This window comes from Vanacampus margaritifer, chromosome 15, assembly GCF_051991255.1.
Source record: "Vanacampus margaritifer isolate UIUO_Vmar chromosome 15, RoL_Vmar_1.0, whole genome shotgun sequence".
Lineage (NCBI taxonomy): Eukaryota > Metazoa > Chordata > Actinopteri > Syngnathiformes > Syngnathidae > Vanacampus > Vanacampus margaritifer.
This window is the reverse complement of record NC_135446.1, coordinates 11,795,577-11,807,241: the sequence shown is the minus strand read 5'-3', so window position 1 is coordinate 11,807,241 and position 11,665 is coordinate 11,795,577. Positions and strand designations below refer to the sequence as shown.

Genomic DNA, 11,665 nt, shown 5'->3' with positions numbered 1-11,665 from the left:
AAACACTCGTACGCATCATCATTGTTCATTTTCTTTATTTTTCCACCCCAAAACGAACATTAAAGTAATCAAATACAACTTTACTTCACAGTAAAACACAAAACATTTGTTTATTTTACTAGTCTAATACTTGGATAGTGTTCCTTGTCTTTTCATCTTAAACTTTAATTTGGACATCGATTTAATGAATGAAAATGAAATCATCTTTTTTCTTTATCACGTACAAAATTTGACCTTGACCTCTGCATTTGACCCGAGCAAACACACACTTTTAACAGCAAGCCATGTATAAAGAGATGGTCTTGAACTGGGGTTCCCAAGGTGGCAGGTGACGATTTGAACCGCTTGGTCATCGCTGCCCAAAACAAACAAACATACCGTTGTTACTCATAAATGAGTACATCATGATGTATTCCCTGTATTTCAATGTTTCTTTAATATAATTGTCAGAAGACTACAGATAAAAAAATTTAATTCAGTTTTTTTTAAACCACGTTTTAGCATGCGTTTTGTGAAAATGCACTGTACCCTTTCAAATAAATGAATCTAAAGCCCTTTTTAAAGTACATTATTACAAGTGAAAGCAGCGATAGTAAAAGTTTATAGTTATGAGTGAAAATTGTAAAAAGTAGTTAGTTGTGAAAGTACAGTAATAGTCAAATATATTTACAGGGGAAAACAGTTTTGTTACTAGTGAAAGCAATTTGTTAAGGTCTTGTTGTGAAAGTAGTTGTAAAAGTTTATAGTTCCTACTGGTTGTAGCGTAAAATAGTAAAAGTATAGACGTGAAAGCAGATTTGGTAAAGTCTCATTACTAGTAAAAGTACAGAAAATAAATAGGGAAAGTAGCTTTGTTTAAGTGTTACTTGTGAAAGTAGTCAAAAGTATACATAGTAGTTACTAGTGCAAATAGCCCCCTAACCCTGGTAGTGAAAATAGAAAGGGTGAGCTGCTAGCTAAATTAGCTCTGTTAAAGTACATACAGCAGTTAGAAGTGCAAATAGATGTATTGTTGGTAGAGAAAACAGAAAGAGTATAAAGATACTAGTTTTGTTAAAGCATGTAGTAGAACATGCAAATAGTTGTATTGTAAGTAGTGAAAATAGCAGCACAAGTTTAATGTTAGTGGTGAAGGTAGTAGTAAAAGTTAGGTTACTAGTGAAAATTGTCTTGTGCAAGTAGTTACCAATACAAGTAGTTCCAAATATATAGCGACTGGTAAAAATAATAGTATCGTTGCAAGTGCAAGTTGAATGGTTGTTCATTCTAGAGTGATGTCACACAAAATGTTAGATTGTGCCTCCCCCCATTTGAGGCTGACCCCCTCGACAACTCCACTTAGGCCCGCCCCCTGGACTAAAGGCCGGGCTGTGATTGGTCAGAGGACCCAGTGGACATGAGAGGCCCGACCCAATCTAGAGTTAAGCAAGTGACAGGACAGTTGCAGAGACCAACCAGAGAGGTGGGCGGATGTTTTATTGTCATGACGGCTTTGACTTTGTTCTTGGATGGTGATTCAAAATGAGAGTAATGAATTCTGGTTCTTTTCTAAACTGTGATGGGCCAAGGAGCAGGGAAAGGAAAGTAGTACCACGGACAGAGACAACATGATGATGTTCATCTACATCATCATGGTTGATGTTAAACTTGTTGTATGAGGGCCTTTGTGAAGTGGGGACAAAAAGTCTATCCTTCCATCTCTCCCTCCTTCCTCCCTTTCTTCCTTGCATCATCCCAGCCCTGGCCTGCACACGCACCCCTCCCCCACCCGGCCCAGGATGCTGCTTTGCATTTCATGGCTGAGTGGTGAAAGTCTGCAAGCTGCCTGCCGGTCGCCTCAGAAGCTTTCCGTGAGGCCGGCGGACATCCTCATGTCTCGTCTTGATGCCACTTCTTGCGCCTGGAAGTTCGTGTTTGCCTTTCATCTTCTTCCCAGACCAGTGAAACGAGCAACCCTGAAAACAAGGCAAGAGATGAACATGTGGAGTCTGACACACCGTCTAATTCAGACACAAAAACACACAAATATGTCAAATCTGATGCATTACTATTATTGTTTGACGCACACACACACACACACACACACACACACACACACAAAGATAAACATGAGTCTGGCACGCACACACAAGATGGCAGCTCGCTCAAGTGAAAAGGTGAAAGAAAGGTGAAAGATGGGAAGCACGTGACAGGGAAGAATGAAATAAAAACAACTTTCAGAGGAAAAAAAAAAAGAGGGATGGCACATTTCAAGAGGCAAAGCTCCTCTTGTGTCCACAGTTCCTGCCCGCAGACTTGTTGACAAGTCATTTGAAAGCCCAAGAAGAGGCGCAATAATAACCCGAATCTCACATCCCACGGGTCCTTCCAGTCCAGAGTCTCCCTTGATTTGAGCGGCATCCCGTTTGGTTTCCTGGCAGCTCGGAGGCCAGCCATCTTGGTGGCGTGACTGGGAATGGAGAGGCAAGGCTAAGCAATCGTCAGCCGACGGCATCACAATGACCTCCACATGCCAGCCAGTCCAAACATTTTGTCTTTGCTCAAGCACTCAGCCCCCACCATATGGAAGATTTTTCAGCCATCTTTTTTTGTGTGCAAATTGAGACTTTCAGAACTTGACTGTAGTACCTTGTTGTGCCACAAACATGCTGGGCAGCACCAACCTCCACGTGAAGACATGCAGCTTAACGAAAAGCAGGAAGAAGAGGGAGAGAAGGTCCTCAACTAAACTTAACAATACAAAACTTTCAAACACAGAGCAAGGGTCACAATCAATTATCGATGCCACCCGATTGTAGCAAAGTTCTACATGACTCTCTTCAACTTACTTCAAGTTTGTCCTGAGAACAAAAAACAGCAATTAACGGAGAATTAATGGTAATTAGACACTTTCGAACAACTGCTACTTTTACACACATGGGGCAATAACAACTATGCTAACGACATTCAGCATTATATGTTAGCAATATTTAAGGTAGACAAATTCAGGTTTGGTTGAGCATTTCAGTTTTTAAATAATTCTCTTTTGTTTTTCTAAATCAGTTGACAGTTTTGTATTAAACTCCAACTAAGACTGCCAAATACACACTAAGCCATGAAGAAAGAAACAAGTATGTTAGTTTAATTGATTGGGGTGAGTGTAGTTAAGATTGTCACCCAACACCTTAGGAACCCTGGTTCAAGACCATCCCTGGACACCTGGCTGAAGTGTCTTTGAGCAAGTCACCGATAAGCTTAAGCAGCCCTTTGCTCCAATGGGGGCCACTAACAATCTGTGTTTGTTGTGATGGGTGAAGTGCAGTTTCATTTTTTTGTACATGTGAAGAAAAAAAAGACAAATCTTCTATTTTTAATAATTGGCCAGTTCTGTTCAAATAAACAGCTTTAAGTTATGTTCAAATAAACAGCTTTAAGTTCAAGCAAGCACACTTGGACTCTTATTTGGAGAACTGTGTGAGGAACTGTGTGAGGTGAAAATAGGCACCAAGGAATACTTTGAAGTTTCTTAATACAGTTAAGTGTTTTGATGAGTTGAAATGTGTATTGTTTGTGGGAGGTGTAAGACTATTCTTACATTCCCACAGGTCTGTTTTGTCAAGTTGCTGCCTTTGCTACTTTTTAGTCCAAAACAACAACAACCACAACCAATTTGACATTCACATTAAATAATTAAAATCCCAAAGGAACATATCATAAATGACATACATCTTAGGCTTTTATAGCATTTATGGCATTTTTAAGGGCTTTAAACAAAGTTCTAAAACAATACAAACACATTTAAACACATAAAGCAAGCAGGAACAAGGTATTACACAAAAAGTAATAACCGTAATAAAAAAAAAAAAAAGGATATAGGACAGCGAAAACCGATGATCCCATATCTGCATTGTTGTTTAAAACATCAAAAGGGAGGTTGTTGTTGTTGTTGGGGGGGGGGGGGGGGGGGTCACTTCTGGTCTATTTCCATGACATCTGACAGGTGTCGCCACCAGCTGGACACTAAAAAGAATTGCACATAACCAGGGCTACTTGGCTGATTCCTCTGCAAACTTTCTTTTGTTATGATGTAATTTATCATGAATTAACACCACAACAACATACCAGCGAATATTGTTCTTTCTAAAGTGCTTCAGCAGTAAAACGGGCGGAGAAACTCCATATCCCAGAATGCCAGAGCAGTGCGCATGCGCACAAATCCGCCCAGGCGGCAAACTCGTGCGGATGTGTTGCTCCGTGAAATGGCGGCTTGAGAGAAGATCGTTGAAATCGCTGCCGTGCTTCTTGTGATGCCACTTGGCCTGTGAAATCTCACCCGGACGTCTTCTTCCTTCAGACGCACACTTCGGACTTGTGCCGACACGCAAGGTACAAGGAAATCCCTCCGACGGGGAACGAGTTAGCCGTCCGATGCTAACGTTAGCTCCCGATCGGGCTTGATTCAACAGGACGGTAGCGGCTTTTGGCTGTTTGTCGCGGTCATGTTGACACGACAAGGCCCTCGAAAATCGACTTTTCACGGACTCAAGTTGACCTCACTTGTCACTAGTGCTACACACACACACACACACGCGCGCGCGCCCGGGTGCGTCTCACTATCACGTGACTTACGGCACATTTTACTTGTTTCTCTTGATTTTTGTATTAATACGAATATGGGCGTATTTTGCAAAAACAAATGTATGAATGTGTGTTTGCTTACATTCATTGAGGAGAAGCAGGCAGCGCGTCTTCGTGTGGAGGTGCAAGTCAACGATGGGGCCGTGACCAAGTTGTTTCTGCGCATGCGCACTGTCCACTCAAAAGTCTACTCACGAGCGGAATTTGTGTGGTACAGGTGCGATGGCGAAGCGGATCGCAGACAATGAGCTGACGGACCGAAACTGGGACCAGCAGGAGGAAGGCGAGGAGGTGACGTCACATTTCCCCACTTTGCATCAGCATCAATGTGCGATCGGGTCTCATGAATGTTTGTCTTCCTAGGCCGGAACCTTCTCCGTGGCCACGGAAGACGTGATGAAAAACCGATCTATCAAGAGGGCCAAAAGGCGAACTGTTGCTGCTGAGGTAAAATGGATGACATCATCATCATCATCATCATCATCATCATCATCATCATCATGAACATATTGATGTGTTTAAGGGTGAGGCTGGTGGGGCCTTCAAAGGGTTCAAGGGTTTCTCGTTGAGCGCTTCCTCCACACCGTCGCCCTTCTCCACCTTCGGCAATGGTGGCTTCGGCTTGAGTGTGCTGACTAATGGGAGCAGCGGCGGCGGTGTTGCACCAAAAACGTCGTCACCATCTAAGGCTGTAACCACACCTGGTGAGTCATCAGTGATGTCACATCATTGAGAACTCAACTTTGTTACCATCAAATATTGTGTTTCCAAACAACTGACATCTAAAAATCAACATCTTAAAAAACTTTTAAGTGTAGTAAAAACAAGAAAAACTAAACATCGAAAAATTGTAACATCTCAATTCAAATGCAGATGGCAGTTTTCAATCTAAATTTGGAAGTGAACTGTGACATCACTTTCTGTTAAGTGACATGAAGTTCTCCAGTGATGTAATTTCCTGTACAGTTCACATTGCCTAACATAGCTGTGACACTTCCTGCCGAGAGTGACATCTCTGGGTTTCAATTTGACGGTCGTGACGTTTGACACCCACGAACCTTTCGGATCTTTCTTTGCTCAGGGCTGGCGTTTAACGGTTCCGCCTCCTCTGCTGGCGGCGGCAAGCTGGTGAGCGGCGGCAAGGAGTACAGCCGGCAGCTGACGGCTCTCAACTGTTCCGTCCGTGACTGGATTAGCAAACATGTGGACGACAATCCACTGTGCGACCTGCAGCCCATCTTCCGCGACTACGAGCGCCACCTTGCTACGATCGAGCGGCAGTACGGCGCTACCACCGCCGCAGCCACCGATGACAAAAAGGCCGCGCCTCCCGCTTCCTCCTCCTCCTCTGAAGCCTTTTCTTTCAAAACGGACGACTCGCCCGCCGTCACGTTCAACTTCGGTCAGAAGGTGGACAGCTCCGTCCTGAAGACCACCGCGCCCGCTTTTTCCTTGTTCGGAGGCGCCTCGCAACCCTTTGCCAAGACAGACAGCAGCGCGCCTTCAGGTACACCAACAGGTAACGGCGAGTATGGACAAACTCAAATGTTAATAATTGTCAATAAATGCCACAAGATGCCAGCAAAGCATGGCACGACTTCTCCACAACTTACTTTCACATAGTTCCTTGACTGCTAAAAATATAGATTCTTAGATGCACCGCAATATTATTGCCCCCAGTTCAATTTTAAGTTGGAATCAAACTGATTTTTAAGGCTTTAATTTTTGTCCGCATTTGTACTTAACTGTCATGTTTTTTACTTTTTGTACACCATGCACTGTTTTTTTATGCAATTTAAAATAAAATAAAAAAACAGATGACGTAGCACTTAATCTTAGCATGGGCATAAAAATATTTTTTTTAATGAATTGACATTAAAGCATTTAAATTCCTGTTGAATTGCAAGCTTGAAAATCGCAATTGATTTGAATTGTGATGTTCTAAGATGCCACAAGGGGGTGCCAAAACGCTCCATAAAGCTCCTCAACTCACATCAGCATAGTTGTTGCACCGAAGCAATACCTTTATATGCCTGAGAACACTAAGCCAAATTCGGCGAATGAAAAGGTTCTGTTTTGTCAAGAATTTGTGCTGATACGTCATTTGTCATTTACTTAGATGAGAACCCAGGCGACGACACGTACGAGCCGCCCAAACCCGAGGTCAAAGAGATCAAAGAGGATGGCGCCTTCTACTCCAAAAAGTACGCATGAACGGTTGGCAACGCCCACCGTTTTTGTGATGCTACGCTAACGCCGATTGGTGTACATTTGGCAGGTGCAAACTGTTCTACAAGAAGGACGGCGAGTTTAAGGAGAAAGGCGTCGGCACGTTGCACCTCAAACACACAGCGGACAAGAAAACACAGATGATCATCCGGGCCGACACCAACCTGGGTAAGGAAGGTCGAATGTTAACGCTAACGGTGATGTGCGCCGTAACACTTGTGGTCCCGTATCCCGCAGGACACATCCTCCTCAACATCCTGCTGTATGCCGACCTGCGCTGCTCGCGAGAGGGCAAGAACTACGTGATGGTGGTGTGCGTGCCCAACCCGCCCGTCGACGACAAGAATCCGGGCACCCCCGTCAGCCTCCTCATCCGTGTCAAGACGACAGAAGACGCCGACCAGTTGCATAACACTCTGGAGGAGGAGAAGAAGGGCTGAAGGCCACACACACACACAATCGGTTCCAGCAGATGTTGAGCTGAGACATTCCCTCCAGCTTTTAATTTTTTTTTATTTTCCTGCTGAGCTGAACCACAATGAGGGACTTTTGTTTTCCTCTCTTGCCATCACAGACTCTGACAGACAGACTTTTTGTTTTTCCAAGTGTCCTTGGCACACCTGTTGGGAATAAATGGAAACGAGAAGCTTGTCTATCTGGTTTATTCTGTCAACAACGTTGGCGTTAAGAAATTGTTTGTGGTGCCGCGTGACAGATGTGAAGGATGCCAATGTGTAGCAAAACATCAAAAGCACCGCTCATGTGATTGCATGAGTCATGTGATGGCTCAACACATGTTCGTCTTACAACTTCAGTCATTGAAAAGTCCAAAGGGCAACGTGTCTCTTACGGCAAGCGTCTCCTTCTTCTTTTAGCATCAGTGTGCCATGTTGGAAAGGCAGCGGCAACTCGGATGCGGCACATTTACAGCCTGTCGAGTGACATCACTTCTACCAAGTCACAGTACTTGTTGTCAAGAGTGGAATCAATGATTAAAATTCCTATGATGTCACTTCCTGGCAAGTCACCGTTGAAAGCAACGCCACTTCCCGTAAAGAATGACATCACAAATTAAAATCACTTCATCACTCAAACCACTACCACTTGAGAATGTTTACTACTTCCCATCAGTGATATCACTTCCTGCCTGTCAGGCAGACCCATTTCCTGTCACATCTTGTCAAGAGTCCCATCACAAGTCAAGTGACATCACTTCCTGTCAAGTATTTGCTGAGGTGTGATGGTGGAGATGAGCGTGAAGAAAAGGAGGTGCAGGAAGAAGAGGAGGCACTTGTTGGACAGCTGGTTGTTGACATCGGTCCGGTCCGGGCGTGGAGCTCGGGCGTGGCCCCCGGGGGGGCGCCACTGCGCTCTCGGCGGCCTGATGCAGGGAGGCACTTGCTCGCGAGGCACCCGCGCCGCTGCCGGCGTTACGTCATCAAGATGGGCTTTTGACGCACCTCCAAGATGTCTGACACACACAAAAAAATCTCCCGCATTATTCACTCGTTCCCGACTCCTCAAACGCTACGGTAAGACGATGAAGGCATACCTGCGGTGATGCGGTGCAGCGGCAGCGTGACGTAGGTGAGGTGGGAGAAAAGCAGGAAGTAGTCGTCGGCGTGGTTCAGCTTGAGCCACGATCCCACCAGTGAGCGACCCGTCCCCGACAGGGACCGTGAGCGCAGGTTGGTGGCGCTGTGGAGCTCTGAAACACGCGCGCATTAGCCGGGGCAGATTTTTCCACCTTTGAACTTTCACCCTTACCTTCATCATCTTCCTCCCGGAAGAATTCCTCACTGTCATTGGCCGAGTGTGATTTCTTCATCTCTGCCATCTTATGGCGCGGCACCTTGCGCCGCAGCGACGGCGAGAAGAACGACGGCCGGTTCCTCTCAGGTGTCGGCGGCGTGCTGAACGATGTCACCTGCATGCAGGAGATCACAGTAAAACACACAGGAAGTTGCAATCAGGTTGCAGGTGGGAAATCCAGGAAATGCCACAATGAAGTGTCCGTGGGCTCACCCTGTCACGCGTGGGCGTGCCGTCGTCCTGGCCGTGCTGCGCGTCGGCTCCGTCGGGCACCCTGCTGACGGCCATCTCGGCATGACCTTTGCCCTGCGGCCCCTTCATGCGCACGAACTCCATGTTGTTGAACTTGTAGAAGCCGAAGGACATCCGCTGCGCCATCTTGGCCGCCACGCTCACCTGCGCCCCGAGCGGTTGCTATGTTAGCTCCCCATGAGCTCCCCCCCGCGCCGGCGGTCTCACCCGGTTGTCGTAGACCTTCCTGAGCGCCTCGTAGCGAATAGAACCCTGGAAGATGACACCCTGGAAGGTGTTGGACTTGTCGCTGGCCACCAGCTCCACACATACCATCTCGCCCTCGCCCACGCTCATGTCTTGGAACACCTGCGCCGCAATTGCACAGCTCACTGATTAACCCTGGATTGGTCGCCAGCAAACATGACCGTGGCGTGGACTGGTTGCCAGTGAGTGCGGTTACCTCATCAAAGTTGTCAATCATGAAGAAAATGTTTGGGTAGCTGATCTTTGACTCCTCCCCTTTGCTGTCCATGGCGTGCTTGCTGGGAGACGCAAACACTTCCTGTGCGCCACAAGAAATGGAATGAGCACGCTAATGCTAATGCTAACACAAAGGCTAAAGCCTCACCTGACATTTCTTCTTGTGCACATGGATGTCACCGGCATCCGAGCGCGTGCACACGGCGCACGTCACCACGTAGTCAAGCTGAAAGACACATGCGCACGTCACCACGTGCCCGGCACGTGTCTGCTTTATGTTCATGAGTGTGTGTGTGCGTGCGACCTTCTGCAGGACGAGGTTGAGGTAGACACTCTCCTCCCAGTCAATGTCAGGGTCTCCAAGGCCCGGGAGCTTCTTGGAGTCTCGCCTGTAAACTTCCACCTCCACCTGTGACCCCCGCAAAACACGAACATGAATGATGACATCATCACAATCGTCATCTGACAAAATCATGGGAAAGGCGCTCACCTTTTTGCCATCGCTGTCGTCCGTGTCCACGTACGCCAACTTCCTACGCACGTAGAACAGCATGTCGTCCTGCCGTGGGGCGCACTTCTCCATGAAGTACGTGGAGAACATCCACGTCCAGAACACAATGCGGTCATCCTTCACGCAACCTATGTGCACACACAGGGTTGATTAGCTTCTGTTAGGAAGATAGAGTCAAAGGAGGCAGTTGCCAAGCAACCACACACGGGATGGATAGTGTCTAGGTAAAAAACATACATTCTGAGTAGTACCGCAATTCTTATTCACATACACACACACACACACACACACTGGGCATTCATTAATACACTGATCAGGGCTACTTGCACACACCCTTTCAAACCCACACAACCTCACAAAAGATAATATCACACATCCTTCCCTACGCATGCTAGTCTAGGGAGCTACGGATGACGTCACATAATTTGGGGCGTCCTCCTGCGTGGTGACGTCATGGAGTTTCGACTTGTTGCTCGGTCACGTGACCGCCGGATACCGTTAAGGTCATTTATAAGAGCTCGAGTCACTCCCTTCCGTCATGCAAAACTCGTTAACGTGACGAAATCCAGCGACGTATTAAAGCGCGAGTCTGACCCAGGCCGCTGATCTCCTGGCGGACGTTGAGTCGGTTCCGCTCGTCTGCGATGGCCTTGAGCATCTGGCGCAGGGACGCGTCCAGTTCGGCGGAGTTGATGTCACTCGAGCCCGCTAGCGACGCCATGTCCTACTTGTGCGCCGACGGACCATGACAGGACGGTTCGGGTTAGGGTTAGGATTAGGGCTCGACTCGGGTTCGACTTGGTCCCGCGGAGGTGTTCCGTTGTGTGGCTCGGCCGGAACCGCCCCTCTGACTTCCGGTAACAGGAGCCTCTTAAAGTGACACGAATGAGTTAGCCTTCGTGACGGGCACAAACAAATGTTGGTGATTTCATTGTTTTTTCAACAACAACAAAAAGTCAAAAGTGAACGAAATTAAAGTTGAACAACATCTATTTTTGTGGGAGTACTTTTGATGTGTTGCTCAGTCACGTGATGTACGTAACTTCCGGGGACAGGTTCACTTCAACCAGTTGACAGGCGCGTCCCCAATCATGCGTTTACCCAAAAACAATTCAACCGTTATTTTGTATTTTCCCTGTATTTCAAAATTTTGGAAGGATTTAGAAAAATATGCGCATGAAAATAAAATGTATCCTTAACCATTCTTCTACCATATAAAAGCTATCATTACAAGTTGTGTACATTTATATGCCATACACGGTGTGTGTGTGTGTGTGTGTGTTCTTGTACATGTGACCTTGTGTGGACCATATTCCAGGTTTTTACTATCATTGTGGGGACCACTAGTGCTTTGTGGAGACATTTTGGCAGGTCCTCACAACTCAAGACCTCTTTCTGAGGGTCAAGATTTGGTTTTATAGTTTAGGTTTGAATTGGATTTTGGTTGGAGTTAGGATTAGGTAAGTAATTATGATCGTTAAGGTTAGTGTAAGGGGATCGGATATGCATTATGTCAATGGGATGTCCCCACTAGGAATTATGTGGAAGTGTTTGTATGTTTTGCATTGTCAAGACAACTTGTGAAATGACCTGCAAAGACAGAACCAGAACGTCCCACTGAGGTGAAAATGGGAGGCGGCCGGAAGTGAAGTGGTGAAATAAAAACAATTGATAATGATTCAAGGTTAAGTTTAGTGTGCAATGGCGCTTGACTGAACAGATGCATGAACGGTGAAACCACATAAAGTATGATAACATAGCACTAAACGAAATAGGCCAACC

General features: G+C 46.3%; 2 protein-coding genes and 1 long non-coding RNA gene across 5 annotated transcripts; 1 reads left to right on the top strand and 2 right to left on the bottom strand.

Moving 5' to 3' along the window:
• Window positions 1-18: 18 nt before the first annotated feature.
• LOC144034720 (uncharacterized) lies at window positions 19-4,787 on the bottom strand. Its single transcript, XR_013288274.1, has 2 exons — window positions 4,700-4,787; window positions 19-1,955 (listed from the first exon to the last, which is right to left on the bottom strand). It is a non-coding gene; the product is annotated as an uncharacterized LOC144034720 (long non-coding RNA).
• nup50 (nucleoporin 50) lies at window positions 4,184-7,492 on the top strand. 3 transcript variants are annotated; one of them, XM_077543680.1, is made up of 8 exons: window positions 4,184-4,365; window positions 4,835-4,908; window positions 4,981-5,064; window positions 5,141-5,321; window positions 5,699-6,124; window positions 6,737-6,821; window positions 6,896-7,014; window positions 7,084-7,492. In XM_077543680.1, the coding sequence occupies exons 2-8, from the start codon at window positions 4,840-4,842 to the stop codon at window positions 7,284-7,286; spliced, it is 1,167 nt and encodes a 388-aa protein (XP_077399806.1). In that variant the 5' UTR covers window positions 4,184-4,365; window positions 4,835-4,839; the 3' UTR covers window positions 7,287-7,492. The 3 variants fall into 3 exon arrangements, with proteins under 3 accessions (XP_077399806.1, XP_077399805.1, XP_077399804.1); XM_077543679.1 differs by having other exon boundaries at window positions 4,710-4,908; window positions 5,699-6,136; XM_077543678.1 differs by having other exon boundaries at window positions 4,185-4,365; window positions 5,699-6,136.
• On the bottom strand, window positions 7,493-10,853 carry kiaa0930. The gene is made up of 10 exons (XM_077543677.1): window positions 10,478-10,853; window positions 9,863-10,011; window positions 9,677-9,781; window positions 9,521-9,598; window positions 9,353-9,454; window positions 9,118-9,258; window positions 8,872-9,054; window positions 8,614-8,773; window positions 8,399-8,554; window positions 7,493-8,317 (listed from the first exon to the last, which is right to left on the bottom strand). Exons 1-10 carry the CDS (start codon window positions 10,602-10,604, stop codon window positions 8,277-8,279), a joined length of 1,242 nt encoding a protein of 413 aa, XP_077399803.1. The 5' UTR covers window positions 10,605-10,853; the 3' UTR covers window positions 7,493-8,276.
• Window positions 10,854-11,665: the final 812 nt, after the last annotated feature.